The sequence below is a fragment of the Porites lutea genome, chromosome 11 (genome assembly GCF_958299795.1).
Source record: "Porites lutea chromosome 11, jaPorLute2.1, whole genome shotgun sequence".
Lineage (NCBI taxonomy): Eukaryota > Metazoa > Cnidaria > Anthozoa > Scleractinia > Poritidae > Porites > Porites lutea.
Window position 1 is genome coordinate 12,753,383 of NC_133211.1, and position 17,368 is coordinate 12,770,750.

At 39.1% G+C, this 17,368-nt stretch overlaps 2 protein-coding genes across 3 annotated transcripts; one reads left to right on the plus strand and one right to left on the minus strand.

Annotated features, from left to right (window-relative positions):
• The first annotated feature begins 1,782 nt into the window (after positions 1-1,782).
• On the plus strand, positions 1,783-6,138 carry LOC140952748 (intraflagellar transport protein 20 homolog). The gene is made up of 5 exons (XM_073402190.1): positions 1,783-1,913; positions 2,058-2,143; positions 2,325-2,428; positions 5,495-5,589; positions 6,008-6,138. Exons 1-4 carry the CDS (start codon positions 1,796-1,798, stop codon positions 5,574-5,576), a joined length of 390 nt encoding a protein of 129 aa, XP_073258291.1. The 5' UTR covers positions 1,783-1,795; the 3' UTR covers positions 5,577-5,589; positions 6,008-6,138.
• A 169-nt stretch (positions 6,139-6,307) lies between these two features.
• On the minus strand, positions 6,308-16,273 carry LOC140952747 (neuroglobin-like). 2 transcript variants are annotated; one of them, XM_073402189.1, is made up of 5 exons: positions 16,121-16,273; positions 11,967-12,028; positions 9,445-9,555; positions 8,459-8,666; positions 6,308-7,304 (listed from the first exon to the last, which is right to left on the minus strand). In XM_073402189.1, the coding sequence occupies exons 2-5, from the start codon at positions 12,017-12,019 to the stop codon at positions 7,137-7,139; spliced, it is 540 nt and encodes a 179-aa protein (XP_073258290.1). In that variant the 5' UTR covers positions 12,020-12,028; positions 16,121-16,273; the 3' UTR covers positions 6,308-7,136. The 2 variants fall into 2 exon arrangements, with proteins under 2 accessions (XP_073258290.1, XP_073258289.1); XM_073402188.1 differs by lacking the exon at positions 16,121-16,273 and adding an exon at positions 13,740-13,816.
• Between the last annotated feature and the right edge of the window lie 1,095 nt (positions 16,274-17,368).

Consider the following 17,368-nt stretch of genomic DNA (forward strand, 5'->3'; position numbering starts at 1 on the left):
GCTCAGCAAAAAGTATTTGCTCCGAGTCCGTATTAATGTGTCCAGAACGGAAAATGATTTTTTTCTGTAAATGATAAGTGTTGTCGAGGTATCCCCATCCAGACCGCCTAACCAACTGACTACGTCTCAGAAAAACCATAAAAGGGACCTTAAGAGCCGACGATGGCGACGGCGACGGCGACGGCGACGGCGACGGCGACGGCAACGGGAACGCCACAAAAGCAATAGGTTTAATTAGCAAAACAACTATTTTTCTCGTGCATCACGCTTTTTTTTACATTTCTTTGCCGTCACTGCACGACTACGACGTGAAAATGCCTAATTTCCACAAGCGACGACGAAAATTCCTCTCTCTTTCTGAACTTCAATATGGTTCTTAGGAATTCAGCTTTAGGAGGGTTCGCCTACATTTGACAAAGTTAGTGACTTGGAGTAATCGCTATGAAGATTGAAAGAACGCGAATTTACTTTTTCAGTGACGTTTTCTCCGCCGTCGCCGTCCTCGGTATTTGTTTCCTTACAGAACTGTGTCTTCCCCTTGGAGCCTGGCTGACCGTCTCGGGTATCCTCTTTCTTCGCGTTTTCTTCGTGATTCGCCCTTGTTGCATCCACTTAGGAGCCAGAATACTGCGATAACAGGAGTTGCCTGTATTAACCAAAGGCATTCAAAAGAAAGTATCTTTACATTAACGATGCCAAAAATTAATGAACGCCACATTGTTGCCGGCTGTGAGGGCGGCGGTTTTTATTATTGCCCCTAACCTGAGTTAGTGCATGTGGTTTGACTCTCATTAGCGGTACCGCCCTGCGCCATGGAAAGGCTTTTGGGATTATTTTGACGAAGAATCTACGTAGTGAAAAGATGTTTTTCCGCATTGTAGGGTAACAATACTGATCTATCACTAAACTTTGTTATTTTTTCTTGATGCCGATATCGATATCATAATGTTAACTAAACTATTAAAAAAATCACGAATTATTACGTAGACGTCTACGTAGAACCGGCCGGTTAACCAAAAGAGGGAACTAACTGATAAAGCTTTCATGTTATGGGGTGGAGGTCTAGGAGGATTTAGAGGAGGTGGGGGTTGTTGGAAATAGCTTCGAAGATTGAAACTTGGAAAGGGGGGTTATCAAGCTAAGAAACGTCAGATTGCGTTGCACAGCATGCTCTCGGAGTTAAGTTTTTTTTTTTTTTACAATAATTGTTATCCATGATGTGGCAGCAGTCCAAACTAACGGGGCAGGCTGACCTGCGTCGGGGTGGATAACACTTCTGCAAAACAAGCTAAATTCAGGCTGTTCAGGCCGGGTCTAAAGTGGTATCAGAGAGGCTTTCAAGTTCTCTTGGTTTTATATTACTTTAATCTTTATGCAGGCCGGAATGTTAAAAGCCCTGAGTCGCATATATGATAGATACATCCTTATTTAATATCAAAATCATAAATCATATTTTTAATATTGTGTCTTTCCCTCATTTATTATTTTTTTTGCTGTTGTGTCTTGCGTAATTTACAGTGATTAAAATAAAGTACAGTTCCGACTGTGTAAATATTTAGAGGGGTTGGGAGGACACAGCATTTTGAATGCACCAAAAGAGTCTCTAATTTTGGAGGGAACTGTAAAGTATCGTAGCTCTTAGTCGGGGTTCGCAGATTAAATATTAGCGGTAAGTTTTGAACGCCCCATTAGCGCCTTCCCCAACCGGTCGAAAAATGTTGCGTCGCAGCGCTTTTCCTCGCAGCAGTTGGTGAGCCGCAAAGCCTTTTGGGATACAGTTAAATTGCGATCAAAGATGGCGGATGGTCCAGCTGGATTTCATTTTGATGAACTAAACAAAGTTCGGGTGTTAGAACCCGAAATTAGTCAGCAGACCCAGGAACTTAAGGAAGAGTGCAAAGAATTTGTTGATAGTAAGTCCAAATCATTTCTTAGAAAAATGTGTGGAGCAAAACTTCAATAACTTTTCTTAATCTGTGCTGTTTCTGTTCTTCGTGTTTTAAGCTTACATAGCACAGAAGACATCATTTACTCATATTGATTATATTGCTCATTAGAAATTGGAGAATTTCAAAAAATCGTAGGAGGATTTATAGACATGGTTGATGCTTTGGCTAAGGAGGTAGAGAAGGAGAAAATGAAGGTAAACGTCCAGTTCAAGATCATAAATTATTTGTTTATGCCTTGCACGGCGAATGCTGTCTCCTTGGTGATATACGCTCCCCTTTCCAAATCCATATGAATATCACCTCTTTGTGCCAAAAGTCAAACCTTGAGTCCTCTGAATTAAAAGTAGTAATTAGAATGTTTTCCAAATACTTCAGGCTATTGGCTCAAGAAATCTTTTGAAGTCAATTGCAAAGCAAAGAGAAGCACAACAGCAACAGCTTAGAGCACTGATTGCTGAAAAGAAAACACAGCTTGAACGGTAAGAATGACCGTACCACTTGTTGACTCAGTCTAACATATTGTGTATCTGTATCCAGTGGTCCAAATGCCCCTTGTGCTCGTGTTTACTTCAGACACGCAAATCTTTCCACTAAGCCTCCATTTCAAATACCTAATGGCTATTCTTACGTATACCCACTTGTATTTCCTATTCATATGGGATTCTGACTAAATTGATTACAGTTAGGCAATGACAATACTAATTAGGGTTGAGTAACGAAAATAATGATTAGGGCTAAGCACTGACTCAAAACGGTTAGCTTCTATTTACGGTCATGGTTGTTGCTATACAAATTATTAAAACCAAACACATTTCAGCAATGAATACTCCGTAGTATAGTGGTTAAGACTATGAACTATGGATTCTATGCCCCAGGATCGATTCTCAATCTAACTATACTGAATTTGTTTTTCCTGTAAAATTTGCCACCCAATTTTTTTTCCTTAAAAATTGAAGAGTGGTTGAAGAGACTTACACTTTCATGGAAATTTGTTGACCAGAAATTTCAAGAGACTTAGAAATTTCATATAAATTTCAAGAAGAGACTTAATCCTGTATGAATGGGTGATTCCAGAAAATATCCATACCCTACCACAGGTGGCATGAGTATTTAACCCCCCCTTGCCCTCGAAAATTCCAAAATGCTTATCCCCCCCTTGCCCTCCGAATTCCAAAATTGCTAACCCCCCCCTCTCCTCCGGAATTTTCCACTTTTGTTTCAGACCCTTTGGAATTCCTATTCATCTGCCTAAATCTTCAAATGAACGAGAAACTTGCACTTTTTCCCTCTGCAAAAGAATTCTGTTCACAATTTTTAGTCAGACGATCAAGCAACTCAAGTTTGTTAACGTTAGTACACCGTAGCTATTCCTTCTAAGCATTATCTTTAAGCCGCTTACCACCTAATGGAACTTTTTGTTTTCCATTCAATACCGTCACATTTTCAGGAGTAGATTGTATTGATACCAGTGGACGCTAACAAGAGTAAAGTTTACGATCGATATTCCGTCACCCGCCATATTGAAAATTTCCCTCATTGATTAACTGCTGGCCACTAGTTATGCAGCATACGTTTTACAAGCAAAACACAACGAGTACGAACGGACCGAATGGGTACAACATGTACAACATATTTTTAAACCCATAGTTCTACAATAACCCTTAGGGGTGAAAACAATGTTTCACATGTATATGCTTACGTTGCATTTGAAACATAATTTTGTAAATTCAAGACAGAAATGAATCTTTCACTTTCTCAAAGACAACAAGACATACTCGTGAGTACTTTCATGACCGGTAAACAGTTGTTTGTATTTTGCCTTTATATTTATAAATACAATTTTGTCTTGCAATCGCATAATCCAGTCCGAATGTTGTACTTACACAAAACTTCAAATAATTGTCTTAATAGTGAAAATAATCTCCTTGACTATGATCAGTAGAGACACCGAGCTGACGTAGCAAATTTCGAAATTTGTGCAGAACCGCCGTAAAATGAAACAAATCTGTTGACTGTAACATTAATGAAAATCAAGTCTTCCTTCCGCTAGACACCAGCGCATCAAAAGGCACGCTGTCGGATTTTACTACCTACATGTTGGCGTGAAAATCGGCGTGAAATACAAAATCTGTCAGGCGTTCTATTTGGAAACGAGAGACTGGTGCGAGTTTTCAGCACGCAACAACACATCGTCGATCGACAATCGGCGAGAAACACCGACTTGGTTATATTTTTATTAATCAGTTGACTAATTCATCAACTTCAAGGCCTCTTCGATGTGGAGCTTGCTGCACAACCCATCTGCTTACCCAACTGCATGAAGGCATACTTCTTCCGTGGTCGGTTCGTGCTTCATTTACAAACTGGGAATGTTAACAGGTCAGCGATTTCAAGCGGAGCTTTCGCCATCTTCCCTCTGGAAATTCACTGAATTCAGAGCTGAAACACCCCCCGATGCCTTTGGAATTCCAAACTGCGTTACCCCCCCACGTCTTCGGAATTCCAGTCCAAGAAACCCCCCCTCTCCCTCGGAATTCCAAAATGCCGCCCGTGGTATGGTATGGATATTTTCTGGAATCACCCAATAGCAAATACACGTCGGTGTACGGGTCCTGTACCAATAGCCACTGTCTTTGAATTAATATTGTGAAGTTGCAAAATTTTACATAAATGAATTCCCAAGGCAGTACAGTTGAAAAGAATACCATTGCACAAAGAGCGCAAATGTGAAGAATTTTACTCTGCAAAGGAGGCTTGGTGGTGAAATTGCTCGTCTGACATAATTACGCATAAAGGCCATTGTGACCGTTTTGGTTGCAATGATTGCAGTACAAGTTGCCAATTTGGTGAACAGCTGTGTTCGACGTCATGTGCCACACTGTACTGTCTTATTAGTTAGTCTTCAAGTTCAAGAGAGATCCATGGATTTATATTTGCATGAAATATTATTTATGCTCTGTTTTCTTTATCATTTTGACTCTTTCACCCTAGGCTGTCTTGGTATTAAACCTTGAGATGTTACATGCACTTCCAAATTCTATTGCAATAGTTGGGCAGCTTCAGCTTATCATGTGATGTTGCACAAAGTGTCCTTTCTGGTAACGAGTCAATTTTGTGCCTGGCGACCATTGTATGATTTTAGGTCGCCAAAAGCACAACTCTGAAATAATTGAAAATGAAATTGAAAATGTTGAGCTTGGAGCTCTGTTACTACTGTGCTTTGTAATCAACATGAACTTTTGTAAGTTGATTGATTGTGTGATCTTCTCTCATACGTTTGTCAGATTTGCCTTCTATTGCTTGATTCTAGGGGTAAATTCAATAAAACTGTTATCAGTGCAATAAGTGTAGCTATTGTTTTAGAGTTTGAAAGTGACAGCTACACTTGAAGTTTGTAGTGCATGTGACAGCAAGAAATATCAACCACACTGTTTTCTTAATGTCACGCATTATAAATACATCACGTACATGTTTTTGTATATATTTTAGAGCTAATATGTTCAGATCATAAGCAGCATTTTGTTATCTTTTCGTTTTATTATTAGATTCCGAGTGCAACATGAAGCTTTACAAAAGGTTGAAAGTGAACAGAATGAATTTATAGAGCAGTTTATTCTGCAGAAGTGACTGGAAATACCAGGTAAGAACCCTATCCATCATCCATTCTTTACCACTCATTTGAACCCCAGGCCACAAAGCCAAGGCTCTCATCACTGCATCACTCAGACTTGATGTACCAAATCACCTGAACATGGAGACAATCTGAACATGAATACAATATGGTAGTACCCAATGTAAACCAGTAGCTTTGAAATAAAATTACTATCATTATTATTATTATAATTAAAATAATGATAGTAATAATATGGGGATACTGTACGCCAATGTTCAGGTCATTTTGTACCCATGGGAATTTTTGTTTCTTTGTTCTTTTGCAAGCAAAAACAAAGTTTATAAAAGCGTAGAAAAAACTTGTTTGTCAAGAGTGAGAACTAATGGCAAACTCAGCACCTTTGTACCACTGACATTTTTTTTCTCTAAATTTCATCTTCTTATAGGTGGCTTCTGTATAAAAGTGGTTTTCACTGTTATCCATCCATAAATTAAGTAAAAAATGTAAATAATATATACTGTTTACCTTTTTTGTCATTTTTCATTAATAAATGAATACATCTTGTACATTTACAAATAGATTTGTCTTTATTGCTCTAGCAGCTTTTAAACGTAGATCCCTTCTTTTTATTTCTACAAGTTACTTCCACACTTTTCACTTTTCCATTCTTATCGTAGTTTTAAACTTCAAAAAGTGTGGAATTTGTATTTAAAAGTCTAATAAAGTAAGGATTACATCACACTTCTCCCCTATCATGAAGCCCATGCCATTTTCCTTACTAACAAGCAAATCACACATACAGGCCAAAATATTGAAAAAAGGTGTTATGTGTTCTTGTAACATTTAGCTTTATATTTGATTTTTCTTGACGTAGTAGAGTTCTTTCCAAGTGCATTGTTTTCTTTTGGAGCATTAATGAAGTTATAAACTCTTTTTCATCTTCAACAGTCAATTGCAGATAAACAGCAATGCACTGTGGCAATCCAAATGGCAAGATATAACTAAAGAACACTAGTTTCCAACGCACATGACCTGCTTCATAAACATTATATGTTGCAATCACTGCATGGTGCAAAGAAAGTCATGTCTGATAGCCCGGGGCTAGTGGATTTTGCTATCGGGCTAGTGATTTTTGTTGTTAACTTGCCCGATGGGCAAGTGTTGTTTTTTTGGGGAAATTCAAATTACAGAAGGATTGTTATCAATCTTGCTAATGAAAATGGGTATTGGGGCTAGTTGAAATGACTTGTTTGTTAGTACATGCTAGCTACAGCTTGCCCGAATGGCAGACTGTAAAACTGACTTTCTTTGCACCCTGCACTGTTTTAAAAAGAAAAGAAAAACAGTAATTAAACAGATTCTGACTATTGCTTATCATTTGTTTTCCTTTGTGGGGTCGCAACTTGTTGACTCTTCTGCCGCACCTACTTTCTGACCTACTTTTTGCTTAGTTCCTCTAGTTCACGCTTTAGTCATGGCTCATGATTCTAAAATAAATCTGATATTTTAAGATAGCGATTCTTGTTGAATTGTACTTAATCATTTTACAAGTCTAGTTCTACAACATTCTTTACTTAATTATTAGTTTTGTTGTCCTTTTTATCAGCATTGTAGTCAGTGATTGCTGTCAGCATAATATCAGTAATTATAGCATAGACATCAGTCCAGGCAGCCTTTAATGCTGGTGTGAAAGCTTCTCCTAGTCCCTCCTCTAGGACTGATAGCAGAGCTTGTCCAACATACTGAAAGGAAAGAAAATTACGATACTTTGGCGTTAATGGGGAAAACATACCCAGATCGTCTCAGAACTGTACTGAACTGTTCATCAGGTAAAACTGCTTTAGCAGCTCGTTTACAGACTTAACATGACACGATTTGTTTAACCATGAAAAGTTTGAGAATTTATTGAATTATCCTTTTCTGACACTCCAATTGAAGGTCTGTGCATCTATCTAACAGGAAACTGTGACATGATATTCTTCATGGTAACAAATATTTGGACCAGTGTGCAAAGAAAGTCATGTTCGATAGCCCAGGCCTAGTGGATTTTACTATCGGGCTAGTGAATTCTGTTCTTAACTTGCCCGATGGGCAAGTGAAGTTTTTTGAGGAATTCAAATTACAGAAGAACTGTGAAATCAATTCTGCTCGTCAAAATGTTTTTGGGGCTAGTTGAAATGACGTTTGGGCTAGTATATGCTAGCTCAACTTGCCTGAATGGCAAGCTTTAAAAATGACTTTCTTTGCACCCTGTAGACTGTCAGTTGGGAAACCACAGATGTTGTTCCACTTGAGACATCATTACTTTTAAGATGACTTTGATGTACAATCTATACAGTACTAAAAAAACTTCCAAAGCTTGTCAAAACATGAGCGATTTTGACAGATGCGGTGTCAGATGTTGGTAACTACTTTCACATTCCCATAATACACCTTGTTTACCCCCCAAATGTTTTGCATAAGCTTTATTTCCAATTTCTCTCGTGATTTACAATCCTCCCAAGAGAACTTGAAAACAATACTTATGCAAAATTTTGGGGGGAAAACAATGTGTATTATGTTTAATGTGAAAGTACTGAATGTTTTTTTTCTTTTTCAATAATGTACAAAATTGCGCATGCCCCAGGATGGACACCACAAATGGAAAATGGCCAAGCCTAAAATTGCTCCAGCCTTCTCCGTCCTGCGGTTCGACTTTGCATGTTAAGAGCTCACAGACCAAATGTGTGAAGTAGAAGCTTTATTATAAGAGCTGAAAATTGTCAAAGCCTCATAGATCTCATAAACAAAACCTAAACATGGTTCTCATAGGGCAACTAGGATACAATAGGATTTCCTCCCTGACCTAAAAGCCAAAACTACGAGCACAACATTTTTAAATGAGAAAGTTTCGTACCTCAAACTCTTGATTGGTTAATTCAAACATTGCATGCACTCGTCCCAGTTCCTCCAGGGCTGGGACAAGTACATCCGGGTTATCCAAATTCTTCACTGCTAAATCAATAGTGTTCATTACTTTCAGGGCATGCTCAGTAAACTGTGGCTGCGTCAAGTCGCTACCAAAGGGAAATAAATCCTTCAAGTGCGGGGCCATCTCAAATACCCTGTTGAAACAATTGGATTAGTAAAAGGAAGGTAGCAGTGAAAAGCTGATGCTTTATTAGCTGTTGTCTTTTGAATTCATTAATGTTAATAATTTTTAATTTTTAATCTCATTTCCAGTACCCTTGTAATTTTGGAATACAGTATATAGTCTCGTCATTTTCTTTAATGGTCACTTAAGATCATTTTGAAAATGTATGTTGAATAGCATACGAAACGTCAAGTTTATAAAAATGCGAAAACTCACAATGTTTATCACCGCTGTTTGCGTTTTATTGTTGATCAAAAGGAAGGTTGCTGATGAATTGAAGGACATTTGGACAACAAATATAAAGTTTTTGTCACTGTTTGCTGATTGGCAACTTCAAATATTCCGAAAGTATTGCATTTCGGGTCATTCATGAAGGTATGCTCCCTTGAACTCGCAAAGGACAACGGGAAGGCGTAATTTGATAAGGTTGCAGTTTGGCCTCGCGCTTTATTGGTTTCCAGTCCCTCGCATTGTCTCGCACTATCCTCCAAAGAGTATTTCATTTGTCCACAAACTCAAACTTTAAACCCATTTTCGTAAAAATATGTAACAGCGCCGCATATAAGCACTGCTCACTGACTTCAGTTTCAATGGGCACACCCTAAAGTTAGATTGTCCGAGGTTGATCGTTCACATTTTATCCGAAGACACAGCTGAAGACTCGATAATTAGAGCAGTAACTTTTCTGAAGTCAATATTTCACTTAAAAAGAAAAGTATTTATTAAGTTGAGGACTAGTACGCTCCTACTTGTAAAATAACAGTTTTCCATGTTCTTTCTTGTTTGGTAACACCATCCCCCATGAGCTGCGGATTGCCTTAATCTGCTGGTCGTTCAGATCAGACTTGAACTTGAATTTGCTGCAAGTTAAAGATGACAAGAGAAAATTAACAAGGAAAGCGTATTTGCATGAGCGCTTTTTTTCTAAGTCACTTTTAGAACAACTTACTAATGTAGAAATACACCTAACTACAGTAGCGTTGTCATAGGGAAATTCTAAAAGGAAAATGTGAAAAGGTAAATAGGAGTTAATTAGATAAGTTTACCAGTATACCACTATGGGGTGAATTCATTTGTAACGCTCGCGTGTAGCCGTCGCATTGGCAATTTGTTTTTACGCCTGGAGAAAAAACCGCTTGTGCTAATTAAATCCTATTTGGCTTTTTCTTTTAGCATTTTTGGCTTTTTTCTTTTAGCGTGTCGACTAAGACAACATTTTCACAATTAGGTGTACCAAGACGGTCTTTGGACTTCAGGTACAAAACGTTGGTCACAGGTCACAAGTGTAGGATTAGCTACAGGTCACTGTGCAATGGCAAATAAAAAACACTCAGGGGCACCCAACGAGAATATAGTTCAAAACCACTTAAACATAGTATTGTTAAAAGTATTTTCGTATTTAAACGGTAGATTTAGGCATATTTTTATCCCCTAAAATTTTTCATCTGTTCGGGTTTCCTAACTGAAAGTCTAGTGATCCGAAAATTATAGGGATCAAAACTTACCTTTTTGAAAATTTCAGCCAGAAAAAAGGCTCTCGAAAATTCAAGGTGACCTTTTTGGGGAAAAAATCCGTTAAAAATGGGGAATTATACCATATTTTAGATGTTCAATAATCCTAGGAGAGGCATGCAAGCAAGAAATTTTACAACAAATGTTCCGAAAATTCTAGATCTCAAATCGTCTTCCGTCTTCCGATTTTCCAAAAATTGACGTTGGGTGCCCCTGAACACTAAAAGTGTCTCCTAGCCCTTATAATCACAATCCAAAATAGAACTTTAGCTTAACTGAGGGAACTGCTTATCTCAGTTACCTGTGACCTGTGTTTTGTACCTGTCACTCAGGGGATAGCCAATTAGATATCGAGTTTCAGACAATGCGTGGCTCTGCATGTCTCGATTTCAAACTGGCTTCTTCCCAGTTGCGCCTACCAAGGGGTTGATTTCGGGTTTCTGAACCGCGCCGTTAAGTAAGAAATCGGTATCATGACTTATAATTTTATTTTCCCTCCTAGGACTCACACACACTGCAAGCTCGCGAAAAAACGTCAGTGTTACCGTTTTGTTCGGTCACTTCGAGAAAAGTACAGCTTGAGAAATAACGCTAGAAATATGCTTTACTTGAATTTGTCGTCTGGACCTTGACTTTACGTCCAACCTTTTCTACCCTTCTAGGAGAGCAATCTTAACCCGAGCGCTCCTCTGCGCATCCCCGGCAGGCTTCTTTCAGATCTTTCCCTTATGCGCAGTAACAAAAGTGGGAACTGCCCTTATTTGATCAGATCAATGTTTTACTGCGAAAACATAGATACGGAAGGTCCTAAGATTTCAGCTGCGGTTCAGTTTTGTTTTTGTTTGTTTGTTTCCCTAGTTTTAGAGTTCGGGATCACTGCGACCCTCTCTTGGTCCTGGGAATGAGGCTGTGTTGGAACGTCGGTAAATAGAGACTCTAAATAAGAGCCATTTAAATATAATTTGATCATTGACACATCCTACTCTAACCATTAAAAAGTGGTCCGGACCAATATATTTTAACCGTTTACACGCGTAACAATCAGATTAGGCTGAATAGTGAAATAGTGCAAAAGTAGACAAGCGCGAAACCACCGTAAAGCACGGCAGGCTCACATGAAGAAGATGGTACGAAAGTAAGATGCGTTTACACAGCGCTTTCGAACAGCAAAAGGGGTCCGGACTCGTTTTCTTGGGGGTTTTGGGGCCATAGCCGCCTATGGCCCCAAAACTATTTCATGAAAAGATGGTACGGAAGGTTTACACGGCAAAAATATCTGGTCCGTACCAGCTTTTTTATGTGTCCTCATTTTTTTTCTGGCTACGGCCCTGAATTAAGACGTATTATCTGCCTGACGCGAATTATCCAACGGATCATGGGCCCGTCTCATACGGATAAACCGTCTCTATTGTGAATTCGGCCAAGAAAAATTACTTCAGGGGTTTGGTCGTCTTCTAATGTGACGATGATTGACCTTGAAAAAAAGGCTCAGTTTTCATCAGACTGATCAGATCATCTTGAAGCCACCAAACGTCATTTCACAAATTCGTTTTTTGGTCCAGAGGAACTTACGGCGTCGTGTCTAATCAAGAGAGAACTCATTTTCTCTTGGTCTAATATAATGATTGATCACTATGATATTTTGTTACTATTAAGTACTGAATTACGCTCTGCCACTATTGATTGACCCAGTACTATATTTCATATTTCATATTTCATTACTCATGAATAAATTGTTTTAAGTAGTATTAATTCTCACCTGGGTTGCTGTTGGTCGGTTGAGTTTGTTCCACTCGAAAACAAGCTGCCCATGACTCAGAACTGAAAAAAGATTTACTGATAGTTGTAAATTACATGAAAGGGTGGATTTCCAAGTTTGCAGCATTACCCAGATAACGATCGGACCAGAAAATGCCATGATACTATAATGCTCTTTTTTTTTCACCCAAAATTTTGCATAAGCATTGTTTTCAGTTTCTCTTGGGGCCATTTTAAGTTCGGTTTTATTCAATCGTTCATGTTGCCATGGAAACTACGAAAACTACGAAATTTTACCTGTCAATCAAAATCTTTCATGTTTCTTTCAAGTTTCAGCTTGTGAGCTGCAACCCGTCTCTTGCCATGATTTGGCAAATGACATATATACTCGCAAACTACCAAAACTGTGTTCAGCCACCTTAACCTCTTGAAAGCGACCACTTGACGCCTTCTCTGATCTCTATACCGGTTGGCTGTGTGCAAAGTGCTACTTAAGAACTTCTGTAACAACATGGAACTACACATGGCGTAACTTAGAAATTGTATGCAATAAAATAACTTCCATAAAGGAGATGTGCCCGAACCTTTTCATGGAAGAGGCCCCCTGTGGTTCGATTCTTGTAAGCGATCACCTCTCGTAAGCGACTTTCACTAAGTCTTTTCAATTATGGGTGGTCGCTTGATCCCTTATGGGAGGTTCGACTGTATATTAAACGAAGATGTGCGAAAGAGGTTTCCGTTTATGTAATTGGGTGTCAAAAGCTATAAAACTACGTTGACTTGTAAGAAAACATGCTGTTCAGTAAAAGATGCTATAGTAGCGAAAAACCCAAACAACAATTTTACGTTTTCCTAGATAAGGTCACATTTTTTCGAAATTGTTAAGTTTTACAGTCAGTTAAAAGTCTTGTAACAAATGGGTCTCGGCTTATAGCTGAGTGTTTTGGATTTATCTTTCGTTCTTGGTTATGCTGATTCTACGAGTTAAAGTTTAGTGTCTCGGCTTATAGCCAAGATCCGCGCCGTTAGTCGAATAAATACTGTATCTGCTCCATGGAGATGATTATGATGATGATAATAACGTTACGTGTTAGAACAGCACCATTTAAAATATGAGTAATATGTAAAGCATTACTAATATCTGTAAACCTACTTCCTGTGTGCTACTGGCACGAGTTACTAGATCTAGTATACTTTTACAAGGCTACGCATAAAAAGATTCACTTACATCCGTCTGTTGCATAGTTCCCGTCGTGCGCGAATGCGTTCGAAGGACCCGAATATTCGTAACGAGCTCTCAATCTTTTGTGCCTAAAAAATGCAGGACTTCTACCTTTCAGAAATCTTTTTTCATTAGAACCACTAGAATCTGGAACCTGCTTATTACCAGACTTGACCTAGATAATGTTACTATTGAGAACTTTAAATCTGTTCTTTACGGTTATTACTCGCGGGCTCTAGCAATAAACTATGACCCGGACTCTCCAAGGAGCTTCAAAACGATTTGCTTGAAGTGTAACACGGCCAGGTTCTTAGACCAAGAAATTATTTGCTGCATGTGATTTCAATTGCTACTTTTATGTTTTTTTTATTTTGGGTTCGTAGCAATTGGCTTTAGCTGTTCCGGTGTCCCTGCCCAAATTATTTAAGTTATTATTAGTGTATTGTCACGTTCTTATTACTAGTATTTGCACATCTTCAGTTTTTTTGTATTCATCAGGGCAAAGCTAATAAAATAAAATTAAAAAATAAAATGATCAGCTACTCTGCTTACCTTCCTAAATCTTTCAATTGGATGGTCGATTCAGAATTGTTTGCAGTGTTAAATGGCAAAAATGAAATGGTTTGGTGCTGATTAAGTTAATTTACATTTAGCTGTGTACTATTGGATACTTGCTCCGTAAAAAGTCCCTTTTTGTCTGGAAGCTTCATTTATAAGAAGTTATGTCTAAGAAAAGTTAAATCATCCGTGTATTGGGGTAATTTACATTGAGAAAATAAGGAAACTTTAGTTCTCAAGGACTGTATTTCTCTGAATGTAAATTTGAATATGAGGATTCTTCAAACACATCCAAAAAAAGTTCAGTACTGTAGAAAGGACCAACGCTATAAATAGATCCTAGTAGTTTTCTTGACAGCCGCTCGGGCCGGAGTCACGCAATGCTCCACGCCCACGTGGAGACTAAAACCCTAGTTCACCTTGACCACTGGTTCAAGCGCCACAGAACATCACATTATAGTCTGTTCCAGGCGTTCAGATAGTGGGGACAACGATAAGAAAAGTGCGTAGGAAAAAGCTACGAGAGAAGCAGCTCCTCTCCCCCTCTTCATTACTTCGGCGCTTTCCTCCGCTCTCTATTTCGCGTCGCTCTCCTTAGCCTGCAAAAACATCCGTTTCTCCTCGCTCTTCGCCGCTGGGGACGTTTCGCGAGGAGTAACGTACCCAGCGGCGAAGAGCGAGGAGAAACGGATGTTTTCGCAGGCTACTCTCTCCTCTGTATGAGCGCCTGGAACAGGCTCTGAAATAACGTGTGGGACTTTAACTAGCTGGCCAAAGAATTGTCCTCGGTCACCATAGAACTAGACTACGATTAGTACCCCATTTTTCCTCAGGGATAGTAGAGCGAGCGAAACGCGAGTGCGCGTAAAAATCACCCCACGCAAGAAAGGCGAGACGCGGTTGCGTTTTCTCGCGTGGGGTGATTTTCACGCGCGCTCGCGTTTCGCTCACTCTACTATCCCTGGGGACAGATGGGGGACTACTCGTAGTCTACCACAGAACAGGAAAGCATCTTTTAATAACTCCCACGATATGGCTATCACGAATTAACGAGAAACAGATGTTTCATATCGAGTGGTAAAAAAAGAGTACGACGAACAGCAAGAAAGTGCTAATTCAGTCATTGTAAATTAAAGTGATTTGTACCGTACAACATATCTTCTTTCTAAAGAGTGCTTTGCGCATCGGAATACAAGTCACGTCTCTATAAAATCACCCGCTGAAAATCGTTTATTTAAAGCGTGACAAATTAAGGAGTGTCTGGCTGGTGAAAATTAGCTGTTTTTTTAATCAACTTTGCCATGGATGAGTTGAAAGCCCCAGTGTTTAACCTTGGGTCTAATGTACAAAATTCTGCATAATGTGCATAACTATGGCGACCACCAGTGCTGCTTGCAGAAATTGCCAGGGAAAAGAAAACCATGTGAAAACAACAAGATAGGTTCTGCCCGAGTGTTAAATGGGGGAGGAAAGTTGGTAAATTTGACTTCTTTTTATGGGCTGTTATGTGCTTTACCGTCACTTTACTACATATATATAGTAACTCAGCTCATTTTTTCGTTTAAAAAACTGCCGAAATAGTCAATGGAAGCGCAGTCATGGTCAAAACAAAGAGTTGAGAAAGTTAATTTTAGATTTGATAGTTTTACAACACTTACAGTAGAATTCCGCGTTTTTAAACCAGCCAGGCTATGGAGCATATGCAACGATGCGGAATGGAGTCTTTTTTTATGAAGGTCCTCGGTTTAATCTGAAGACTACCAGCTACTATTCCACGGAATTACAGTTTTTTAAAACGAATTTTGTCGGCTAATGATGTAGTCTCCGACCCATTAAAAGCCCAACAGGAAGTTTAAAGTTGTGATCAGTGGTTGTGATATTACATGTTACGACAGGAACCTCACAAGATCATGGTCTACGCTGCAAACTTCTACGGGTAAATCCTGCATGTGCAAATCAGACGCAGTAGGAGAAAGGTCCTTTTCAGCGGCACGTAAGTTAAACACGTGGCTCTGCTCAACAATGAGTCAAGAAAGGTTCAGCAATCTTAAACAGCCACAAAAAGAGAACAGACAAATTTGCCTTGCCGAAGTAGCAAATATTTTAAAATTTGCTGTTAGTAACTATAAAACTGGAAAAAAAAATTTCGGTATATAAAGAGTCCACCCTCCCCCCTCCTCCCCCTTTCAAAGGAAGTGGTCACCGGCCCCCACACTTTAAAAATTGCTCGTTCCGTGGGCCTTGCAAACGATTGAGCAAAGCAACTGGTAAAGTATTTTATTAGTAAATTACTAAAACAACTTTGAAAAGGGAATATGACTAGCCGGAAACCGCGCATGAAAAGGCCTGGTATACGGACGAGATAAAATGCTTACCTTTGGAATTATAATTATTGGAAATCTCCCCAGTTAGTAATGGTAACAGGACTAAGTGGAGTCCAATTCGGTCTGCTATACTACTTCATGAGAAATTTCTGCAATTTGATTGGCTGAGAGAAGTGGTATTGCAGCTAAATTTGGAATACCTACGTGTGAAAATTGCAAACCTTTTGCGGGCAGTAGTATAAACAAACTTAAATAGCATGAGTTTGATATTTGGCATAAATACCACTCGTGATATTTCAAAATTGTCTCAAATTTCACTCGCCTAACGGCTCGTGAAACTACGTATACAGGACGTGTAACAATTTCGAAATATCACTCGTGGTATTTATGCCAAATATCACTACTAATCATGCTATTACCTATACTAATCATACGAGTAATGGACAAAATCGGACGACCGCGTGGCGGGAGTCCAAGTTGTTTAATCACGAGTATGATTACAGACCGACACAAAGTTCTGTTACCAATTACGGTAATCATAACTTTAACAAAAGTTGTGATAATATCAGGCTCTTTTTTTAATCAAAACACAAGAAATTCCAAGACCTTTTTTTTGGCCAGCAGAGAAAAAAAGCCATTTAAGTGCGCGTGTGGTTGCGCGTACCGTCCAATTACTTAGGCATGACGCGTACTGTCCTATTTTAAAATAGCCTGTAACGCCTGCCAGGCAGGCTAATTTTAAAACTGTCTAAACTCGGTATTAAACAGATGTTTCTATTGGTTTCCGTCCACCATGTTGGTGCTCATTCGGATGGGCACATGGCTCTTGATGGGCACCAGCATGGCGTCTCCATAGAAATCTCTATTTTAAAATTTTGTGAAAACATTTCCTCGGATATCTCGTATACGAAATATTCCTCTGACCTGAATCTTGGCGAGGGTATTAGGTACTTTTTTTTAGGTATTTTATTTATTTGCCACACGATTACGATAATTACAAAAAGATGCCAAAAAAAAAAAAAAATGTAGGAAGAGATGGCGAGGAGGCCTAAAAGGTCTTTATATATTTACCTCCTTTCATTTCCCAGATTCTGGACTTTATCTATTCAACGGTTGTGATTTTTACTTTGATCTATTTTGAATGGCGAGACACTGAAAACCAGCAGTTAAGGCCGAAATAGCCAATCAGATTTGAGAATTTTGTAGATGTAGCCAGACGAAGCCCCGATGATGCCCTGCGTGGGAGACGTTCCTGGCCCCACTGGCAGGGGCCCCACCGGCCCTGCCGACTCCGGTGGA

Bases quoted from the DNA above. Each gene is read 5' to 3' on its own strand.
- LOC140952748 (XM_073402190.1), top strand. From the start codon at position 1,796: ATGGCGGATGGTCCAGCTGGATTTCATTTTGATGAACTAAACAAAGTT. The intron at 1,914-2,057 runs GTAAGTCCAAAT...ATTGCTCATTAG, and splicing joins GTGCAAAGAATTTGTTGATA to AAATTGGAGAATTTCAAAAA. The intron at 2,429-5,494 runs GTAAGAATGACC...TTTTATTATTAG, and splicing joins AAGAAAACACAGCTTGAACG to ATTCCGAGTGCAACATGAAG.
- LOC140952747 (XM_073402189.1), bottom strand. From the start codon at position 12,019: ATGGGCAGCTTGTTTTCGAGTGGAACAAACTCAACCGACCAACAGCAA. The intron at 8,667-9,444 runs GTAGGAGCGTAC...TTGTTTCAACAG, and splicing joins GGAAAACTGTTATTTTACAA to GGTATTTGAGATGGCCCCGC. The intron at 7,305-8,458 runs GTACGAAACTTT...CTTTCCTTTCAG, and splicing joins TAACCAATCAAGAGTTTGAG to TATGTTGGACAAGCTCTGCT.